This window comes from Lepisma saccharinum, chromosome 29 (assembly GCF_977018435.1).
Source record: "Lepisma saccharinum chromosome 29, izLepSacc3.1, whole genome shotgun sequence".
Lineage (NCBI taxonomy): Eukaryota > Metazoa > Arthropoda > Insecta > Zygentoma > Lepismatidae > Lepisma > Lepisma saccharinum.
In genome coordinates, this window is record NC_139257.1 from 32,602,812 (window position 1) to 32,626,792 (window position 23,981).

The window sequence follows — 23,981 nt, forward strand, 5'->3', positions numbered from 1 at the left end:
CATATTAATAAATATAAGTTCTTAAAGATATAGTTTCTCTATAGTACAAAAATGGTATTGATTTACTGTTAGGATGATTACTGAGTGCCATTACCCTACCAATAGGGCAATTGCGCTCACACGCACATTGGAACTTTTTGACGTTTACAGAGATAACTATTAACGACAAGGAGCAAGGTAATACGCAGAGATGTACTACAAACATTGCTTTTTCAGGCCCACATTTTCTTTTTGTTTCACTGCGTACAGTTTTTGAGATTTTTAAAATCTCCCTTAGGTGGTCGCAATTCCCCCACTTTCCCCTATGTAATTTAAAAGACTAATTTACTCTAGTCTAACATCTAACTGATGATGTTAATGGCTCCAGTATCCCTTTCTAAACCCTCGATTTCAGGCACATTTAAAATATTTTCGTGAAAATATTTAGTTCCTCATAACAAACAGTGTTTGCAAATAGCGCGGAAGTTATTTTTTTAGATCTACGTGCTACCAAACTTACGTTTTTTTAAAATTAAAATTCCTTGCGTAACGTCAAAAAGATTTTTCAGAGCTTCTATGATGGCGGATGATGGATTAATGTCACAGGCGCAAGTCTGAAGATTTCGGATCATGGATTCATGTCACAGGCGCACGTCTGATTTTTTCTTTTACTTCTTATGATTGACTTGTGTAATGGGAACATTTGCGATTGCGATATGTTATTTGTGTGATATATTCGCGGATTGGATATTTCAGACATTGGATTTCATTTATGCAACTTCATAAATTGGAATTAATTATTTATTTTTGGCAACTGCATTCCGTAAAGGGGAGGGTTGTATTTTCTAAATGACTTGTGGGATGGGATAATTTGCGACTTCCTATTTTTATGATGGGAAGGGAGTGGAGGGTGGTATTCTGTGGAAAAGGACAACAAGGACTTTCAACGTAGGAGTTACTTCATTTTTGGACTTACAAATTTAACTTCGACCGGCAATTCAGTGCCTGGCCTTGGTAAAAATAGGTAAGTTACCTTCTTAGGTTGAATTTTAGCTTTCATTTTTGGTATCTTCATGTGTCAATGCGGAAAACAGTGGGAAATAGTGTTGGGGCAGATGACTCCGGCCAATTTCTATCGTGCCTTTAAAACGGACTCTATAGATAAAGGCGGGGCCGCGGTAGCGGCAGGGGGCGGTAGGTCAATTACCCCAGGGGCGGAGCCCGGAATCGGTGGGAAATTTGGACTCAACAATTTCAAACGACAATAACTCAACTTCAAACGGCTTTACATTCGTAAATACTTGTTTCCGCGCTCCAAATTTTTGTTTTTCATGATTAGCATCACATAATCTTCATAAAAAATAATAAAAAAGAAACCTTCGAAATCGAGGGTGTAGAATGGTATACCGGACCCATGTTAATGATGACATTTGACACCTCTCGCCAACCGCATACACACACAGGCGGTCGGAAATATCAAGCGACACCTTAAGTCGACAAGCATATGAGACATAGATTAATTAAGAAGTGATTGCTGCCACCGAAACGAAAACGACAGATATCCGATTCCCTTGAGTTATATATTAAAGTGATGCCGATAAAATGCAATGGTAGAGCGCAAATAACAGTAATGTAGAGTTTAGATTAAGAACAAAACGAGTTGACTTTAAATTGTTAAAACAATATATCCTAGTAATTGAATTGTACTAGGTTTTTAAGACACAGTAAATAAGTTTTCGAGCCCGACTTCGCAACCCACCAAACGCACCTTCGTGACCCCATAGGTTGAGAAACTATGATCTAGCGTTTGGTAGCTGAATTTCAACGTGGCACATACACGCTTGAATACGACTATGTGCCAAGCGATCTTGCACATCAACATCCAATAAGGTGATGGATAAAGCTCACTACGAGTGATTGAAGATCAGCGTCGCGCTACCAAAATACTTGCCGAGGCCTTGTAAATATACTAGAAAGGTCTTCAGCACATCCTCAATAGGGTTGCCGACATGATTAAGCTCATATCAAGCTTCCCAGATTGTCTTCAGTTGACCAAAAGCGACAAAGAATAAGAAAGACTGTTCAAACAAATTTACAGATAATTAATCCATATAGCTTGGTATCAGAATTGTTGATTTGGTGTTTTAAGTTCACTTTATGCACAGTAAGGCTAATCGGGACTGGATCTACAGTTTAAAGTGGGATCCGAACCAGTATGTGCCTCCACCGGGTATCGAACCCGGGACCTCTTGTTTACAAGGCGACGACGCTACCACTGCGCCAGCGGGGAGGCCTACACCACTTTATGGCAAACGCGATTAGTTGAAACCTTCTCGAACAACCTACATGCGGGATTTAAGAGTAATGTAAATACTATTTTAAGATGTTAGTCAAATGTTTAGCTTATAAATATAGAAATACAATCCTTCCTGGAATTATTTACAGATTCCTTATCAACCATTATTCTTAGAAAATAAATGTTCTTGGCATTATGTTTTAAACGTTTTATTTGTTTAAACATGTTCCTTGTTCTTGATTAAAACACTGGTTAGAAGATAAAAGATTTAATCATGTTTTTAAGAAAGTGCTTTATGTGCTCTTTTTATAAGATCACAATTTGCCAACACTGATGGCATGCCTGTCTCGTCGCGCCACTATACCATCCCTAAACGAAGGGATATGATTTCTTATCCAGTTCTAAACGCCTGTGCTTCATCGCCTGTGTCCAAGGAGTCAATCATTTAATTTCCTCGAATCAATAAGGGAAACAATGACTTCGACAGGGTAGAGGAAGTTCACACAATTAATCAGCGTATAAACCTGCAGTTTTTGGCCATGATGGAACTTCCTTCCTATTTCTTCAGTGACAGGAGAACGTAAATTAAACTAATGGTCAACAAAAATTTGAGAAAGGGAGAGAGTTTATTCGCCACTACATCCAGACAAGCGGAAAACGATATAAAAACAATTAAATACTTGATTAATGACATAGTTATGTCTTGCTTTGGAACCTCCCACCACTAAAATCCGTGGAAAAAGAACATCAAAATTCATTCCATCAGTTGCAATCAAGTACTCGACGGTAATGATAGACAGGAAAGTAATAGCAGGTGTGTATCTGTGATCATTAAAATGAAACTTAGAGCGTAATCTGTTATATAATGTAGAGAAAAATATACATTTCGATCTTCAGCCGAGAGATCGGGAGAAGCGTGGCGGGCGGCGCTGACGGAGATGCCGACATTTGCTGCCTGCAATGCCCGCTTATTTTTATGGACATATGCAAACATTTATATAAATATTGCAAAACGAGCACTAACCTGTGTTATAAGAGTACGGTTTTAAGTTTAGTAGCTTAGTGGCTGTATGTGCTGATGATTTTGACACGCTCATCTCCTGTGAAACACGGCGTAGAGGTTTGTTTGGAGAACGTTCTAATGCTGCACCAATTTCATCGAGTTTTGCTTCGGTTAGAATCCGTCGTTTTTGCTTAGGTGTTTTAAAATTTAACGATCCAGTTTCTCATAATTTAAGGACAAGATGTCTAACCGTATCTCTATGTGGAGTTGAAACGCTTGGGAATTTCTGTAAAAATTGCCTACACACGTCTCGACACGAGTCTGTTTTCACGTAAGTGTCATACATAAAAATTCTTTGTTCTAACGTGAACCTTGCGGCTGGCATTCCAATCGTCTCACTGACACAACACACATACACACTGCAATAACACAAACAAGTAACTGCAAGTAACCAAGAATAACACTCTTGCGCACAGTACGAAATTAACACGCTCTTGGTTTACATCTGCTCGCCATTATATTCACAGCTCTGTCTTCATCTACTCGCGAAAGAACAAAAAACTCGAGCTCGGAGATTTCGGATTACAAGGAAGCTCACGAACACCATTGACTTTTAACGGTTTCGTCTGCAGCGTAATCTTGATGCAGTGTTGCACATTCGAAACCTACTTAAGCAGGACGTTACTGGTCAAAACTATGATTAAAATGTTTTATTATCTGTGGCTCTTAACATCGTTTCTAAAGCGTATTTTTTTGTGTATATAATGGCAGAACTTGGATGAATTACAGATGATAAATTATAACACAGGTTAGTGCTCGTTTTGCAATATTGATATAAATGTCTGCATATGTCCATAAAAATGAGCGGGCATTACAGGCCGCAAATGTCGGCATCTCCGTCAGCGCCGCCCGCCACGCTTCTCCCGATCTCTCGGCAGAAGATCGAAATGAACGCACGGTATTTCTCGATAATGTTGAAAGTACAACAATTGAGAACAAAGTACTAAGTGAGTCTATTTGAGTTTTTGGTTCGAGTCGGTGTTTTAAGTCCACTTTATGCACAGTAAGGCTAATCGGGACTGGACCTACGGTTTAAAGTGGGATCCGAACTACTGTTCTATGTGCCTCCACCGGTTATCGAACCCGGGGGGTCTATTTGACTTATAAATAATAATTATCCTTCTTTGAAAGAATTCTAATTACTTGATTTTTAAATATTAGTAGAAGATTAAAATATATTATAAATTTTATTTGTAATAATGTTCACAATCCTCAAATCATTAGATTCTCCTTAATTTAAAAAAATGTCAGAAGTCTGTATCATGTTTTGTTGCAGTTGTATTTAAAAGTATTCATTATTATTAGACTTATTTATTTTGGACCTAACAAATCATAGCAAGTGAAAAACAAAGATTGTGATTTCATTATTCCTAATTTTTATAAAAAAGAAGGTTGTAACAATAATATTTTGAATCTTCCTCGAGTTGACTTTAGACAAGTGAATGTATTATCTTCAAATTCTCTTTCTGAATACGCTAAACCCATTGTCTAACATATAAATTATAAATATTCTATTTGTAATGCATAATATGTGATATTCATAATAATTTGTTTATGGTGAGCATATATTAACCAGTTTCGTTGGTGTATTGTTTACTCTATATTTGCACACGAATAACTATATCTAATTCTTGAGACTGAGGAGCGCTTGTCCTATAAATTTGCATAGATAATGCTTTGTCAGAGAAGCATTAACCTAGGGCACTACAATCTCTAGCCACTAATTATTTCCAGGTGTGTTATTAGCACTGCTGGCTGCCACAGCATGGACAAGCAACTGTCCAGAAAGATGCGCAGATCGGCTATCGGACTACTGTCCCCGCGGATGTTCAGCGCCACAGAACGAGATCTTCAACTGCACCCGGTTCTGTTCAACATGCAGGGACACCAGGCCCAACCAGTGCCCCCAGGGTCATGTGTTTAGGATCGACGGGGACCCCTGCGCCTGTTGCGACGCATGCGTCAAAGTCCAAGGTAAGAAGAAAAGACATGTTCAGCAAGCAGAAAGAAATCTGGATAAGGTTTCCAGCCAATTAACGAACAACAATAAGAGACACGTGAAAATGATATCCAAACATTCACTCTCTTTTCAACTGATGATGAAGTTCAGAGTACACTCACTGCTTGCAAGAATGGTAAGTCTGTAAACGTCATGGTTCCCTTACCTGTTCATGTCAATTCTATATTTTCACATTATTGTTTAACGTATTACTGGGAAGTGATTTAGTGCAGTAACATCTGCTTTCATACAGTCGGCTTAAGGCCATATCCTGTCCCGGCCAAGGTCCGAGCAATTTCCATGTAAGCTTATGGAGGTAACTTTGGTCACGATTACCACAAAAACCAGTCGACAGAAAATTTTCAAATTTTAACTGAACACTAAGAAAGCATGTTTCTAGAGAGCCACTGATTGACAGTTTCATTTTCTATATCAGCGTCCCGAAAATTAATTAATTCATTTTCTCTCTTGAAATATCGTATTTTTTCACTTTTGTTGACAAGAGCAACGCCCAGTGTCATATTGACCCTCTTCCCCATGATTTTCAAAACTGCTTACTACAGTACCGTGGGAGAAGTAACTTGAAAAAATATATTTCCAGAAAATGCAAGAAGCAAATTGTGTATGTGATAGAAGTAAAATCTGCAACTAGTTTATCTTTCACGTCATATTTCATTTGAATCACGACAATGAAGACACATGCTAAACTAGAATGTGGAGTTTGAACCTAGACCAACGACGTAGAAGCTGGTGGCACAAGTTTCAAGCTCAAATAAACATTCCAAAAGGTGTACCAAAAAAGAAAATGCGTCTGGTATCCAGATTAACCTACTAGAGCATATAAACCACATCGGAAAGTAAATATTGAATATCAGAATCCAAAATGAATGTAATCATAAATGGTCAATTGTATTATACGTTTCAGATGAAGGCCAGTCATGCAGTCCAACTCTCTCCGTCACTACTGGATCGAGATTTGTTGACGTCGCTTTGTCTAACGTGGAGTGCAAGGAAGGACTGGAGTGTGTTTCTGGTCTCTGCAGGGCAAAGCAAGGTAAGAATCATCAAGAATACACTCAAAAAGAGAGTGAAACTGTCTCCTTTTACACAAATATACAATTCTGTTTCATCACGGCATTAACACAAATCCGACAAATATAAATATATTTTACTACATAATACTGTGCTTGGGTCAAAATAATTCTCACAAGTAATAGATTCATGAACGTTAAAGCTGTATATTTTGTATCCCATATATAACTGCAAATACCATATCGCAATGGGAGTCGAATGTATCAACTATTATTTATGAAATTTATGAAGTATTTAAGTACAGAGCATTCACAAATTAGGTATGCAAAATAACAATTATAAATAAACTATGAAGCCTATCGAATTGAGTAAAAGAGCAGAAAAACCAATAAAACTTAGATTTTGTTTAAAGGTGTTACAAATGTTCAATGTGGCTTCCACCTGTTACATGCACATATCTAATATGTAAGATCGATCATAAATGGTCATATAGTTGAAATTGCATCGTTTATCTGAAATGGCAGTTCTTTCAGATACGAAACAAGAGACGTAAAAAAATGTCTTTAATATAGCTCCATACACAGAATTCCAAAGGCAACAAATCAGGAGATCATGGTGGACAAGCTATCGTACCAGCGTGTGCAACCTAGTCAGGTAAGATGCGATTGAGGTTAGATGTAACCTCTTGATGAAAATGTGAAGTGGCACCGTAACATATCAAAAAAGCGTCAAAGAGAAGAAGGGATTCCATACACCTCTACGAATATCCATTCCGGACGTAGATGTATTACATTACATACGTGTGAAGGTGTAATGCACTCGTACTCTAGCGGGTGTATTATGAACTTGAGGATTCAACAAGACTTTTTGAAACTCAACTGTCTCACCACTACAATTGCTTGAGGAGCTATGAGAGCATACTCTTGTGTGACTAATTTTCGAGTGCTCTGTACCTATTCTTCTTGTCCTTTTCAACTCCAACTTTACTGCTTCTTTGTATTTTTTTCTTAAGGTAATTGTGGCATCAACAACACCCTTTTGAAGTACTCGCCTAAATGTGACGCCGACTCAAATTACGAACCCAAGCAATGCAAAGGCAACATCTGTTTCTGTGTGGACGCTTACACCGGAATTCCCGTACTGGGCACAACCATGCTATACGAGGATTCCAAGTATACCGAGTGCTGTAAGTACAAAGATATGAAAGGTATAATAATAACAATAATAATAATAATAATAAGTGTTCCTATAATTGTTTGCGAGTGATGAAATCATATACCATAAATTTCATAACGTACTTCAAAAGAAAATACTCTTTTAAAAGGCTGTAGTTTGTGCATATAAGGGCCTACATTGCTAACGTTTGCAACGTTTACCTTTACATTTGTTCTAAGAATGGGAATAATACCGTATTTCATCAAGTTTAACAATTTTACCCATTTTAGACACATGAAAAGTTAAGATGTTTGCAGGTTAGGATCACAAACTAGCAGTTCATTTGAAAGAAAATGCGTATCAAATTACATTCAAACTAACATAGCTTAGCGACACACGACTTGTGTAAATGTTTTCATTTGCTTCTGCTTGTTTTAAAATGAATAAACATGCATCGTAGTTGCAAGAAGAGTCTATTTTGGTATAAAAGCTCCCTTAGTATACCAGGATACTCAATAAAATCTTATATTTACTTTTTTTCGGGTAAGACCATTGCGCTAATTTTGTGGGGTTTTGGATAAATTGGATAAATATCACAGGAATGTTTGTCTCATTCTAAACGTCCTTTCAGTTTAGTTTCAACCTATACTGGAAGGGTTGGATTAATGAGTAAAAGGGCACAACCTTAAGCAAAATGTGTTCCCTAGTAACTTAGTAATTATGTTCAACAAGTTTAGAACAAATCATACTCCTGATCTTAATTTCAAGTTTTCGATACAGTAGCCTTAAATTTACAGTGAATGCATTTATTTGCATTTTGGTACTCTTTTGTGAAGGAATTCGCTGCTGGAGGCACAATACACTTTAAACTGTCAGGTCCAATCCTGAGCAAACAAATGGTTAAGTAAAATAAATCTATCGATGGATAACTTGGAACAGTGGGATCCAAGATTATTACCTAGCGTGCAAATTGTCCATCAGCATGTTCGTGCACTTAATTTGACCCAATAAGAGCTTCAAGAATTAAAAGAAAACTCAAAACAAACTGTTGACAACTTCTGCACCAGCATACGTAAAATCCATCGCTTAAAAACACATAGGAGTAAGAGAAAAATTAACGAAAATAGTCATGGACAATTTGCCGAGCAATACTATTGGATCCCACTGTACTATACTAAATACAAACTGTTTAAAATGTTCGATGCCTTTCACAGAATAAAATTAACAATTGAAATGCTCTTGTTTTCGTGAATATTAAGCTTTGGTTGCAGTTGAGGCCGTAACGTTTATGCTATGTCGAAGGGCGCCCGCAGAGGGCGGCAGGAGGAGCACTTACCTTTCCTGAGATATCTGGGAAGACTTAATATAATTCGAATTTTTAAATTGTTGCTTGAAAACATGGACGGGGTGCGTGAAAGACAGTAGATTATGTGCCTGTGCAAATTATCCTAGTGCTTGGAATGCTTTATTAGAATTCTCTCAACTGAGGAGAAAGCATCAGCCTACGTTAAGTAGTGCTGCCTCCCTGAGAAAAAAATCCTACGGGCGGCCTTAGCTGTGTCTTGTAGTAATTAATTTTTGAAAATTTGCATAGCATTTAGTATTGGCAATTTTGATTGAATTGCATTTGCTGCATCAGTAATATGTCCATGTACTTTTCAGTGTGTCCTAAAGTTAGAAACCGACGTGGGAAGTCGCTTTCGCCGCTCATTCTTCAATCAAGCATTGTCTGTGATGACATCGGAAACTTCAGAGAAGTCCAGTGTTCTCCTTGGCACTGTTGGTGCGTACACCGAACCAACGGATCCTCTATACCTTACACAAAAGTCCCCAAGCCGCTCAACTACAGAGACATCCAGACTTGTAGCGATCTGACTGGTACCAAGAAAACGGAGCAGCGATTGCTACCGAAAGAAAATTCAGGAACATCACAACCTATTAACAGGATTCTTCACGTTTCGTGCGAAAACGACACTGATAGGTACACCAGCAAGTACTTTCCAACAGCTACCAACTTTTCTGGAACTTACTATACAGGTGAACAAAATAACCCTGCAATGAACAAAGATATAAAGTCGAATAAATTGTCTAATGGATTCAGCACAGAACTCCATCTAACTCCAGCACTAGGAATTGGCTTAGAGTTCTTTGTCAGACCAAACTTCAAGGCCAATCTGGGCAATGTGCTCAGAAACTTTAGTAAGAATGCAGAAAATACTGTAGTTACGACCTTGTGGACCTTGTTCAATGTGTCTGGTATACACCTGTCGCCTTCTGACATACAGAAATCGCTAGTTCCTGTTGAGCAAACAGTTGCAAAATGGTCACGTATTGCTAATTGGCATATTAGCCGTCTTGTGAACACATTCTTAACATCTGAGCATGATCTAGTGGAATGGTACGAAATAATTAAGAACACTCTGGCAAAATTGCAGACAGAACTTGCCAGTGACTTAAACAACTTATCTGAATGGGCTTCCACTGCCTATACAAAGATTGTCGATTCAAGTAGCCTCAGAGTAAGGCCTCTCCTGACTGGTGGAAAGCGACGATATGATATCCTTTCAAAGATCGTGATACGAAATGTAAGAGATATTAGAAAACTGATAAGTCCTCACGTGGAAGTTTTGAACGACTACATCACGCTGTACCTCGATCAGCTTCAGGACTCCATCACTCCTAGGTTTAATGAATTAATGAACACAATCAAGTTGCATTTGATTAATATGAGGAATGGGTCATACTTGCACATCGTAGAGTTGTTACGGCTAGTTGAAATGGCCGCCGTTGAATCGAGAAAGTTTGTCATCCCTCAAATGAAATATCTTGCTCAAACAGCAAGGACGGGTTTTACGAAAGTCGTGTTGAATATCAACCACAATATCGTTAACAACACTCAGGTACTGAAGTCACTACGCGATTTTCGAAAGTTCACCGACCGATACCTTATGAAAAGCATCAAAGCTAACCTGGCTAAAATGAACATGTCGATAATCCCTTTCCAGAAATTGGCCAACAGCATGAAGAGTAACTTGCAAGAAATCAATCACTATACCAACTCTCTCATTCATAAAATCGAAAAGAACCCAGTCGTTGATCACCTTAGGCACGTTCTAGATTCCACGTTCGTCAAACTTCTCAATTCAACAACAATGTTAGCAAACCTAGGCAACATTTACAACACAGAGTTTAACAAATTAACAACATTGGCCAAAGAGCAAGTCGAGGAGTTACTGAACAACATTAAAATGACAGTTGAGCGAATTCAAATGTACATGTACTCTACCATGATGAAAGTTACGAATTACACGGTCTTGTTTAACTCACTAGCCAGTTGGCCCAATATTAGGATGCACAATTTTTCAGATACAGTGAGGCTTCAGTTTTCAATGTTGAAAATTTCTGTGCAAGATAAAATGGAAGATATCAGTCGCGCTTTACAACAATATACTAAACTAATCAACAGCTCAATGGTAGTAATCCAGGAAAGAATAGTGAGTATAATAAATATGTTAAAGGTTTCGGGCATGTCGAAGCAAATACAGGCGTTGCACAGTTATTTAAATTCCACAATTGGGGCACAAGTCAAACATGTACTGGCAACTCTGTCGAATTCCACAAACTTGATGAAGAAATATCTAAATTACTATGCGACGCAGCTTAAAGATCAACTTAAACCAATCACAATTCAACTGAAACAACTTGAAAATTATGTGTGGAAGTATTACGAAGATACGAGGCATGTAATAACCTTAGTACTTCCAATGCTATCGAACTGGCCTAACACGACTTTGTACAAACTTCTAAACTTCACTGAAGCTTCTACAAAAGAACTGTCGAAAGCTTTCCACTACATTAGGAACAACTATCCGAAACACTTACGTCAATTACGAGACGGGATTATCAACTTGCCTGAGTACACAGTAAAGTTTTTAATGCCAGCAATAAGGAACCTTGGGTATTGGAGTGTAGCTAAGTATATCAAGGCAAAGAAATGCATGTACGATTTCTTGCACATATCGTACGACTGTATGCAAAGGCTTGCTGTCATAAGTTCCTTGTTTCTAGAACGTATGTCCGAGTTGATTAGAAGCTTGGATGCGAGTCTAGTCCGTTACTATATGACAAACTGTGCTGACCAATCTTGCATTTTGAAGGCTCTTATCACTACTTGGGGGCCTTTGATTACACAAGTTCTCTACCTTTTAGCCAAAGCTATGGTCACTGCAAGTTAACAAATTGAAGGTTGAATTCCTCATATCTCTCATCAGAGGCAGTTGGAAGTTGAATTTCTCATATCATAATCCAGAAGAATTGCAAGAATATGCAGAAGGCTATGACCTGATTTGATGAAAAACTATATTTTATCATAAAGATTACATTAGTAAAAAAATGTGCAATGTTTTGCAGGCGTTCATTAATATAATAACCTTCAAAATTCAGATTAAAAGCAAAAATTGTATTCAGTTTCCAACTCTTGTATAAATAAATATGTTCTCGATATGCGAGTTTTATTTTCTCATATTTAAAGAAACTTTAAACCAATATTTATAAACTGAAGTTCATAAAGATTGAAAAGAATGAAGCAAAGCACAGGTCAAGAAGCTCTGGTAATTGAAATTCATTATGTTTTCAGGGTTAAAATTTAAATTAATGGAATATTAGAATATCTTTGTTTCTCCATTTACGTTTAGTTGATAAGGTTCTATGATAATTCAAATCATTAATTATGTCATTGCTTGCATCAATATATGGTAAAAGGGTGTCAATACGAGAAGAATAAAAATATCATAAAATAGTAGTTATATATGTTTAAAAAAATTATTTAATGCGTGCACATACCTAAACAGGAATTTAGGCCGAAGAATCCGCTCGATTGATCAAGACTATAGGGGAAGCGGGGGCTAGTTGTAACACTTTTAAAATTTTCAACTTCAAAAAATTGTATAAATTTTGCTTTTCAACATACGTCCACGAAAATTTGTAGTTGAAAGGCGGGATATATTCCACTTGCACAGAAAATTTGAGAACCTCGACACTCATGTAATTTTATTGGAAATTTAAAATTTCCAAACACCTAACTTTTGTTGCAACACTTGGAAACATAAATGAAAGTAAGAACGAAAATCTTAATTTATTTAACAAATGATACAAAAAACGATATGAATATTATGTTAGAAACTGTTCAACATATGCTGACATTGTAACAATATTTTAAACTTCAAGTAGGCCTAGACCTAAATTTAGCATATTTGTGGTTTATAAATGTACGCTAGATAAAGGAGTATACAAACAAAAGAAACACTTTCTTTAATCTGAGAAACAATGATGACAGACATAAAACGCATCTTCTTTCGCATATTTCATGAAATGTACCCAGCCGTCACACACTATACACTGTACCCACTCCCTTCCATCATCTTCATATGCCTGTTGCAACTTACCCCTCACCCACTTTACTTAACAAAAGGACAAAAATGTCTTCAACATGAATCTCATTGTAAACATGGCTGTTATTCTTTTACAGGTGAAAGTACATGTGTATCATTAATAGCAACATAGTCAACGACAGTTACTTGTCCTAGTCGCCAGTCACTTCAAAATAAATTCTTCAAATTTTACTCACCTGGTCTGAAAACAACAATTCTTATTTCCTGTAACTGTTATCAGCTGGCGTGCGCCAACAATTAGAACGTTTCTTCCTCCACAAAATGCGCATGCGTGAAGGGCAAGTTCGTTCTCGTAACTCTTCACGTTGAGAAGATATTAACAGTGTTGCAACCTACCCCTGTTGCAACTAGCCCCCGCTTCCGCTACATCTCACTCTGAAGTCTGCTCAAGATGATTTCGCTCTGTAAGATGGGAAACATACGTATCTCTCAATATACAGTATTAAAAAAAAACAGTCAAGACTTAACCGTTAAGTACAGTGTTCAGAAAGTTATGTTTTAAAAATAATTGAGTCACACTAACTTATTTTAAAACGTAATTGGTACAATTACTTATATGAATACCTTCTGCTAGCAACTTTCTTGCAAACATATTGCACACAATCAATGATCATCAATTGTAATAAAATAAACATATGAAGACTTACAAGTCTTTCATTTATGTTTCTGGTACATACTGCAAGTCTTCATATATTTACATGTATTATTACAACAAATAAAAATTGATGAAACAAGGAATGCTTGAATGAGCATTAATTTTATTTTAATTTCTCTCTATGTGTATATATGCGAATACTTAAACACTTTACAGTTACAATTACTTATTGCTATAGTTAGAATTCCACCAAAAAGTAGGCTAATAGGGGCTGGACCTACAGTTTAAAGTAGGATCCGAACCACTATGTGCCATCACCGAGTATCGAACCCGGGATCCCTTGATTACAAGAGATCGACGTTAGTAATCTTCGTTTAGGTTTGTGTGGACTCATTGATGCAAGGAGTCAAGCAATATCATCATATGAGAAACAGGCGAAGCTTTGTATTTTTCTTATCTTACGTCGCTTTTCTCTGCCACGCATCCAATCGCGACTGTGCAGAAGAGTATGATTACATGACCATACCCAGGACAGGACTCTAACTCGTAACCTTGCGTGGGAAGACCGTATGTCAAACACTAAACAAACTAGGCGACCAGGATGGTTCGCCGAAGACCGGAAACCAAGAAGATTATGGGTGATCTCTAAGTTCATTCAAGACAGTGAAAAGAAGTTGTCAAGAAAGATGGTCAAAGGAAAGCAGAATATGCAAAATAAAATATGCTCTTATGACGTAAAATTGTACAAAATATGCATTATAATTTGAAAAATACGCCCTTATAACTGGACTGTTTGAAACACTAATATCTAAATGCTGAGATATTAATCACGTATGCACTATTTTTAGTTCACTTTACGCGCCCTGAGTTGAATGACTTCGAAAATGACTGTATATTTCTTGAAAAAACAAAAATATGCTGAATATGACAGAACAGCCATCAAAATATGCTATATCACACAGAAATGGCCAAATATGCCAAACTATGCCCTTAAAAAGCACCTTAATTTAATTCGTTTCTTCATAATATGAATTTCTATATGTTTAAGGAACACATCACCCTTACCAAAAAAAAAAATTACTAAGTCATGAAAATCCTAGCTCTACTCATGATCAGGGCCAGTTTTTTTTGTGTTAATTTTTCAAAAATTTCGTGAAAAATATATAAAATATCGTGTTTATAGTTAGAAATATGGCAGTAATTTCGTGAAAATTTCGTGGTAATTTTTAATGCCATGCACTTATACATAATGTTACTAAATCAATGAATGATTTTGTACAAGGCATAATATTTTCAACATTTATGGGAAAATAAGCTTAAAAATTGTAAATAAAATCAGCCTTGCTCAGTTATATTTATATTTTAGAAAAAGTGGAATGTAACTTTCGGGCTAAAGTGCATTTCCAATTGATTTCTCATTCCTTTGCAGCCAATATCTTCAAATCGAATATATTTCTTAAAATGAAATTTGTAAAAAAATGCATTTTTTTCGTTTTTATCGTAAAAATGAAAATGTTCAGTCACATTTGTGATAAATCGCGCATATACTCCTTACTACATCTGTTACATTTCGCGTTTATCGCTAACAAGAAAACCCCGCCCTGCTTATGATCATAGAGCTGGTACTTACCGATTGTACTCTGATGTGAATAAGACTTAGTGAGAACGAGTAAGGAAGCAACTAGACTTGTTGAATCTATTTTTGTCACGGAAATGGCTCGCATAATGGAATCTTTTCAGCGCCACAGAGCAGAACACTTGAAGTATCCAACACCTACACCACATACCTAAAGAACCATTATTCGGGAAAACGGCGAAGGACAAATGCATAAACACACACGGGATAACAAAACCTTTTTAAAAAATGTTTTATTATTCGTGAATGACAGTAAAGGTGTGTAAAGCTTACACTCAATTTAGGTAGACAAGATTTTACACGTCGTATCCACTATAAAACTCATCCTGCCTGGTTTATAGTTCGATTCGCTGACGCATGTTTTCAGTACACTGTGTGTTCTGTTACTGCGAACATCACAGTGCAACAATACGAATCGTATTGCAACAATGACCACAGGTAAGACATGTAACTTTAAGACATGCTATCACGTACATGAAATTTGAAAGTATAGATCTCGACATTTAAGCCACGTTATCTACTTAAGTAGGGCTACCATACGTCCTGGTTTTCCCGGACATGTCCTCTTTTCGGACCCTGAAATTTGCGTCCGGGCGGGTTTTTACTTTCTGTTAAAATGTCCGGGTTTTTACTTTTATCCAATCATCATAGGTCAGAGATCACGAAGTCACAACTTTTCGAATCATTAAACGTATGATGTTGGCAGTACTGGACGATGCGCTAAGCGCATGATGATGAAAAATGTTTTGATCAAGTATGCAACCTCAAGAAATTTGTGAGCGAAGAACTTGAACATGGCCATGATTTTCTTAACCTTCAAGCTCATAAAAAGTGGACTGTGTATTTTGAGAAGTCTAAACATTCTTCCTGCCATTCGGAACTGCTGAAAATTGCTCAGTTTTTCTTCGCCATTCCATCCCACAATGCAAATGAAGAAAGACTCTTCTCCCTAATGCAGAGTCAGTGGACAAAAGAAAGAAACAGTTTGTCTGTGGAGTCACTTCGAGGAATTTTGCAAGTGCAGTACTATTACAAGGACATCAGCTGTAAAGAATTCCATGCCTACCTGATGAATGAAAAAGAATTGTTGAGAAAGATAAGTTCTACAGAAAAGTATGCTTGGGCTAATGTGAACAAGGAGCAGTTGGAAAGAAACAAATAACGAGGTACTGTGTTTCTATATATAAAAAGACTAATCCAGAATACACAATCATAAGAATAGGTTAGTTCAATATAACTGGGTGGACGTCAATACTATAAAGTCAGCTTATGTTAGTGGCAGTATAATATCATGGAGAATAATATTTTATTTAATACTGATAAATTGTGTGATTTATATAATGTTTTCGTGTTTGTGAATAAATTGATGGTGTGTGTGGCTTTCGAAGAAAATGTCCTCTTTTTAGCATTTCAAAATATGGTAGCCCTAACTTAAGAAAAATCTCATAGTCAGCACCATTCTTGGCTCTGGGAAAACACGCTCGAAACTACTCTCAAGTCTGTTCAGTAGGGTGACTACTCTTGGCCCATGATAAAATTCAAGCATAATTCCTGGTTTTCAAGGCGAACTTTCTAAAAATTCAAGGGTACAGCAGATGTTTTCTCTATTTCAACCTTACATATTACCGTCTCTAACCACCCACACAAATATACTGTACAGCGTGTCCATAAATATACTGTCATACTTTAAAGTGGTATTACGTCGCTTTGGATAATCGTATTTAAATGAAATTGGTGACATTTGAGAGAAAAACTCAAATATTTTATTTTACAACTCATAGACATTGAATGTGGCCCCCACGAGTGGCCCTGCAGACATCAAGGCGATATTCCCATTCATGCCACACACGCTCCAACATATCCACAGGGATGGACTGGATTGCAGAAGTGATGCGAATTTGCAGTTCTTGCAAGTTTTGAGGAAATAGGGGTACATAGACACAATCTTTTATGTAACCCCATAAAAAAAGTCACAGACCGTCAAGTCAGGTGACCTCGACTTCAATCCGCACGCTGAACCTTCATCAAACTCTGCGTGGAATGATAAAACACACCAACACGTTCACCAAACTCTGCGTGTAATGATATTCTAAAACACCCCAACTACGTTCTTAAATCTTCTGTAATAACAACACAATTTTAAAGGAAAACATTCACATGTAACCTGCCTGCCTGCTAAATATCCAACAATGAACCCGCATCGTCCATTGTTGTCAGTAGTGAATTTATTTCAGTTTCTATGTTTGATCTCGTTCATTGTTGTCCAATGCTGATATTGGTGTTCATTGTTGACATGCACAAAAATATTTGAGTTTTTCTTTCAAATGTCACCAATTTCATTTAAATACGATTATCCAAAGCGACGTAATACCACTTTAAAGTATGACAGTATATTTATGGACACGGTGTATATTAACAATATAAAGGATCTGTGCGATTCCTATGTATCCAAAAATTCAAATTCAATACAATTGAACGGTATATACTATATTTAATTTAAGGTGCGGAGTTCATATTTGCCATTTCGCATACTCAGACTAGAAATACATCTGTAGACACAAGTCAGAAATGTTACGGAATATAGTAATCTACGAAAAATTGTTAATTGTATACTAAGTATTTCAAACTCAAATATAACTAATCAACTTCAAGGTAGCTTGCAATAATCTTCCGTCTGCTAGATACATTACTCTGAAAAGAACACTAACAAAGCAAAAGGATTGAGAGAATTCTGTATTATTTTCCAAGCAGCTTTCTTCTCTTGTCCTTTTTCGATAAAAATAAAACCTAAACTGTGAAAAACTTGCCTCAGGGCATTAATAAATATGTATAAATTCAATGGGATTTGGATTAATAAAAGTTTTCACGTCTGTGGAGAAAAATTCAAGCAGAATTCACGCATAATTCCCGGAGCCAAGAATTCACGTATAATTCCCGGAATTCAAGGAATTCCCGGTGAGTAGCCACCCTAACTATACTCTGTACGCTGGAGTAAGCGAACGTAAACAATACTCTGCGCAGTGACTCGAGAGGGCTCCACCAATCAACGCGTGAAAGAGAAAGTGAGTGCATGAAGAGGAAAATACGCCTGCAGCTACCAGCAGTTAACAGCAGCGCGCACTGCCTCGCTCCGTCCACTTGCTTTCTCTACTGTTATTCGCGGTCTTGCTCCACAGATTCCCGGGACAGGCATATGTACATGGTGGCCCAAAAGTAGGTATACAGTACCAGTGACTTTATTAATCAACAATTAATGAACAATTTTTAGTCACGCAAGTGTTCGAATTGTCCTCCATCAACATTGCAACATTCCTCAAACCTTCCCTGAAGGCTGCGACACACAGTACGACACAAACGTTTGTCGGAATCAATATCTGTGAATGCATCAGAGATTAATCCTTTTAAAACGTTCAGTGTTAGAGGTTTCCTCTCATAAACCTTGTTCTTGACTACCCCTCAAAAGAAAAAGTCCATCGGCGTAAGGTCGGGGGAACGAGGTGGCCATTCAATGCTACACCGTCGCCCAATCCAACGCTGTGGGAAGAGTCTAGGTAGTTCCTTACCATCAACGCATAATGAGGAGGAGCACCATCCTGCTGAAAAAACAGTTCATTAAAGTTTGGGCTATTTTGCAACATGTTAAGGTAATTGTTACTATCGACAGTTTCATTGAAGAAAAATGGACCTACAACACCTTCACTAGACAGCGCACCCCATACGGTGTCAAATGAGGATTTTTTGTCTGACCAATTAACACAGTTAATTCAAAATCTGAAAAGAAAAAGAGAAATGAACTACAAACAACAACAACAAGTTATGGTAGTACTACGACTGTGTACTTTCAAATTACCAGCCGTCATTCATAGTATCAAGATATCTGAAAAGGATAATGAACTTACAAACAACAATGCCAGGCCGACAGTGGTATATGCTGTATACCTACTTTTGGGCCACCCTGTACATTCATGTCGTGGGAAGCTGAATACAGGCGCGACCTGCGCTGTAAGGTGCGCAGTAGGCAGTTTGGAGGACGTAGAGCGGTGAGTAGGAGGGGTCTTGCACGCAACATCGGCTCCAACACTCGCACTGAACCTACGCATTAGGTCTCACCAGGAGCGCTGTAAGATAACTTCTCCACATCTTTTCAGGCTCATCGAAAAATACAGGGTGTCCAGAATTCAGATGTTTTGAAGTAAAGTTAATTTGTTACATTTTGATTGATTTGTTGATAGAGTTGATGTTTTAAGTCAACTTTATGCACAGTAAGGCTAATCGGGACTGGACCTACGGTTTAAAATGGGATCCGAACCACTATGTGCCTCGGGGTGTAAGGGGTGACCTTCCACGTAGTACACCCAATTGTCACTTCCACATAGTACAACCTGAACTGCAAATTGCAGAGGAACGAGGCTCTGGCGACTAGCCCTATGGCCAGTATAATTCTATGTGTTGTCCTGTGTTTTGTCCTTGTGTGTGATGAGTGCCTCTTAACAGCCTCAGCTTTTAACCGATCAGAATACTTTAATATTTTAGTTACGACACGACATTACAGTTATATTATTTTAGTTCTGGTAAGGGACTGGACCCCGTATAAAGTGACGGGTGCAAAATAGCCTAAGTGCTGACACACCCAAACTTTTGAATTCAAATTCACTATGTGCCTCCACCGTTATTACATTTTCAATCGTATATGTATGTAACATATTATATGAAGGTACAATGTTGAAATTTCAAATACGTTTAGTGTAATTTAATGTGTGCACCATATACAGCCCGTCAGATCAAGCCGCTAAAGTTCCCACTCCAGAGTATGTCTTCTACGCTTGTAGTTATTCTTTGGAGCAGGTGGTTAAATGACGGAATTTTTTCCGTAATACACAACAGCCCAGTCTAGTATCGGATTAAAAATAGACTTCAGACTGCAATTAAAAATTAACCAGTAGACCTACAAGAAAACGACTTACATCAAAATTTAGCTTAATCAATTCTGTGTTAATCTATGTTAACCAAATTTTTGCCTAGTATGCTTTATGTTTTTTATCCTCGTGAGAAAGAAAAAGGGCCGGTTTTTTGGAGTTTCGTAAAAGATCCCTCTTTTTCAGATTCTCTAAATAAAAAACGGATTGTCTGATCGTGATGAAATTTTAGTATGGTGCAGGAAGAAAGGTTTTGAATACAAATCTTAATTTTCAGGTGTTTAAAATTTGTCAAAAAACAGTTATTATCAATTTTTCGAAACACCCTTTTTTTAGTATTGGGTAGTCCTACAAATACAATATTGGTCTTGTTTTGCATCTGTTTTTAAAATCCATTATCGTTGACAATTCACAGTGAGAAACCGATTTTATACAGATTTTTTTTTCAGCGGAGTAAAGATGAACGTGAAACGTGGCAACACCGCAATCAACGGCTCCCGAAGTCAGTCCACAGTTTCCGCGGTTAAATCATTGAACTACACTATATAGCCAAAGTCACCGGACAACCAGTTCTGTTCTTTGCAATGAACCGGCCAGATAACTAATAAGATGTTGGACCTCCCTTCGCTGTTATTGCAGCATTTACTCTTCGACGCACGCCTTCCACTAAGTTCTGGTATATTGCTAGTGGAATTATTTTCCATTCGTCCTGTAGCCTCGTGAATAGTTCATAGGTTGCTTTCGCTCCAGTGGGTCAACACTTAACCGACGCTCCAATTCATCCCAAAGATGTTCTATGGAGTTCAAAGTCTGGAACTTGAGCGGGCCAGCTAAGCACATCCACCTGATTGTCCTGACTCACGATGCAATGGTCCCTGCAGTATGGGCAGGGGCATTATCGTGCTGATAGAGAAAAGGGTCAATTCCTAACTGTTGCCACAGTGTGGGCAGCATGGTATTGTCTTAAATGTCCTCATAAACACCACTGTTCATGTTGCCATTGGCCAAAACTAATAGCCCGAGCCCAAACCAAGAATAACAGCCACAGACCATGGCCCTATATACCGCCACGTTCACTTGGGTGTCCGGTGACTTTTGGTTATGTGTAGTTAGAACGCTCGCTGCAACGATGATCGGCCGCGAAAACTGAAGCCACTTTTGCGATTTGTTTCTCCAGGGAAGAAGGGAAGAAAACGTGGTGATCCCATAAGAAAACGTGTATTTACTCGCCTCTTTGCTTTCGTATAGCACCAAAATAAATCTAATTTACCCATATTTATGCATTCAGGGCTATAAATGAATGTCTTATTAAGGGTTTATTCGCTACATTAATAGTTGACATGTTTTCGAACAATTTATCCAGTCTTAAGTGGTTTCAGCATGGTACGGTCGTGTTCGGCGTCTGGATGTAAGAATCGTTAACATAATTGCCCGGGGTCCACGTTTTATCGGTAGCATTCTTAAAATATGAGTATACTACGCCTAAATGTATTTATTAGAAGTTGATGACGGTAATTAAATGTTATAGAGAAAGCTTTCGAATGAGTTTACACCCAAATGTTTCATACACTGTCGCGAGTAATTACATTTTGTAATGACCAATTGGAATTTTTCATAACTTATAAATATATGAAATTAATTGAGTCATGGAGAGAAGCTAACCAGAAGTAACAAAACGAATTCAAATAATTAATCTGCGGATAGATTTTTTTGTTGTAAAATATTACTTTTATCTATACATGCCATGCTTACGAGCAATTTGTGTATATTGTTGACATGTCAAGCATTAGTTCCTAAATTTTAATAATGCACACAAAAAAGTGCCTCGATATTATGGCCCAACTTCCATACAAAGTATGTTTTTTCGCAAGACTCGCAAGAAGAAAAAAAATGTATGGAATCTTCGAATATTCTTTGAAATTTGTTGACCGTGATTGTTTTTTTTTTTTTGTTTTTTTTACTGAAAGTGTTAATTGTTAATTAATTTTGTGTCGAAAAGAATGTTATCAGGGCGTCTACCAGCCTGGAAATCCTAGAAAAATCAGATAAATTTGGTGTATTTGTGGAAAAATCAACGTTTTCGTAGTAATGCACCAGGAGTAGGTTTTTGAAAAAGGAAAAGAACAAGCAATCAATTTAAAATTTGTTCCGTGCAAACTCTACTTCAATTTGACATTCTGAATATAGCTGGTAATTATACTGAACGTAATTGTATATTAAATACACTAGGAAAAGATAACGTTTAACGTTTCGAAATTTCCCATTTTCTTTTGCAATTTTTTAGGTTGTGTTTGGTAGATATGAGGAATAATTCAGATACTTTTACTGTAATTATGCATTATTTATGCTACAATTATGATATTTAATGTAGAAATAATATTTCGTTAATCACAAGTAAATACATGCCAAGTATTACGTAAAAGCTCACCCCCTGGCAACCCTTTCCAAGTAAGTTATTCAATTTCAATTTCCCTTCTTTTACATGTTAAGCGTTCTTTATACTCTAAAAGGTATTTTAGGTTTTATTCACAAGTAACAAGAATATGCATAGAAAGTGGTGTCTGAATGCAGGTAATGTACTCAATGCAATGTTTTCTCATAAATTATGGCTTTTATTTCGGAAATAATCTGTCGTAAAAATCCATTTGCCACAGAAAAATTCGTCTGCTTCAGCTTTTCTTCCCACATTCCCTGGCGTGACTTAGCGAGAGAACGGCTTCACTTTTGCGCCGTAAAGTCACAGATTTAGTAAAGTAGTCCTTCCATGTTATATATACATGGGTTCAACGGACATCGCTTGTGCCGTGTTGTCACGTTCCGCGTACAGCTTCACTCCGCTGAATGAATATCTGTATAAAATCGGTTTCTCAATGTGAATTGACAACGATAATGGATTTAAAAAACAGATGCAAAGAGCTCCAAAACAAGACAATATTGTATTTATAGGACTACCCAATACCAAGAAAAAGTTAAGTTGTTCCCCAAAATTGATAAGAACGCTTTTCTGACAAATTTAAAAAAATTGAACGTAAGGATTCTGTTTAAATCCTTTCTGCCTGCAGCGTATTAAAATTTCATGACAATCAAACCACCCGTTGTTTATTTATAGAATTTCAAGGAGAACGATTGTTTGCAAAACTAAAGAAAAGGCACTTTTTTGTTCTGAAGGTGATAAAAAGTAGACGGCATACTCGAAAAACAAAATTGGTTAGCAAGCATAGAATTGAACGTGGCGTTGCGTTTCGTCCGAATTCCAGGAACAGGAGGCTTACGGTCACATGACCGAGTAGCGTTTCGTCCGAGGGCTACCATCCTAATAGTGTTTAATGAAGCTTTAAAACCTATTGATCATTGCTTAGGTTTACAGTGCGATAAGGTCCATTGTTAGCACCAGCCAGGACTGCGCGTCTTGGCACTTCTATGAATGAAAATAGAGGTGGGCCTATCGTATAGCCTCGCACTCAGCATGCACGACAGGGGGTCATAAGTGATAAGTCATAAGAAAGAGACATTTCTTAAAAATTTGGCTATGTCTTCTGACTGCTCCATTGCTTCAGTGGCTCTTAAAATCCTGTTGTCCATCGAGACATATTTCTTCTTCCTTTTCACCCCTTCTGAATTCAGCTCCATTCTTACAATCTTAGCATCTGAATGTTCGGCTTCTTTCTTCAAATACATAATCAATTACATAATCACATCAGGAACACACTCGAGGCTCTCTTCTTTAATTAATTCACTGTTGTTGGTGATGACTAAGGCTCGGAAGTTGAGGAAAAATCCTTTTTTTTCCTAGTGTCCGAAGACGAGGCCCAACATAATATATGTTCATTTTGGGTCATTGTAGGCCAGAAAAAGGTGGG

The 23,981-nt window shown here is 37.3% G+C and overlaps 2 protein-coding genes across 2 annotated transcripts in view; both read left to right on the plus strand.

Moving 5' to 3' along the window:
• Positions 1-3,018: 3,018 nt before the first annotated feature.
• LOC145981320 (uncharacterized) lies at positions 3,019-12,025 on the plus strand. Its single transcript, XM_083114526.1, has 5 exons — positions 3,019-3,089; positions 5,073-5,312; positions 6,263-6,391; positions 7,382-7,555; positions 9,187-12,025. The coding sequence occupies exons 1-5, from the start codon at positions 3,065-3,067 to the stop codon at positions 11,757-11,759; spliced, it is 3,141 nt and encodes a 1,046-aa protein (XP_082970652.1). The 5' UTR covers positions 3,019-3,064; the 3' UTR covers positions 11,760-12,025.
• A 3,540-nt stretch (positions 12,026-15,565) lies between these two features.
• LOC145981592 (uncharacterized) overlaps positions 15,566-23,981 on the plus strand; it is a 32,334-nt gene continuing 23,918 nt past the window's right edge. The window contains exon 1 of the mRNA XM_083114954.1: positions 15,566-15,643. Coding sequence (XP_082971080.1) covers positions 15,634-15,643 — 10 coding nt within the window. The 5' untranslated portion in view covers positions 15,566-15,633. The remainder of the gene's footprint in view (positions 15,644-23,981) is intronic.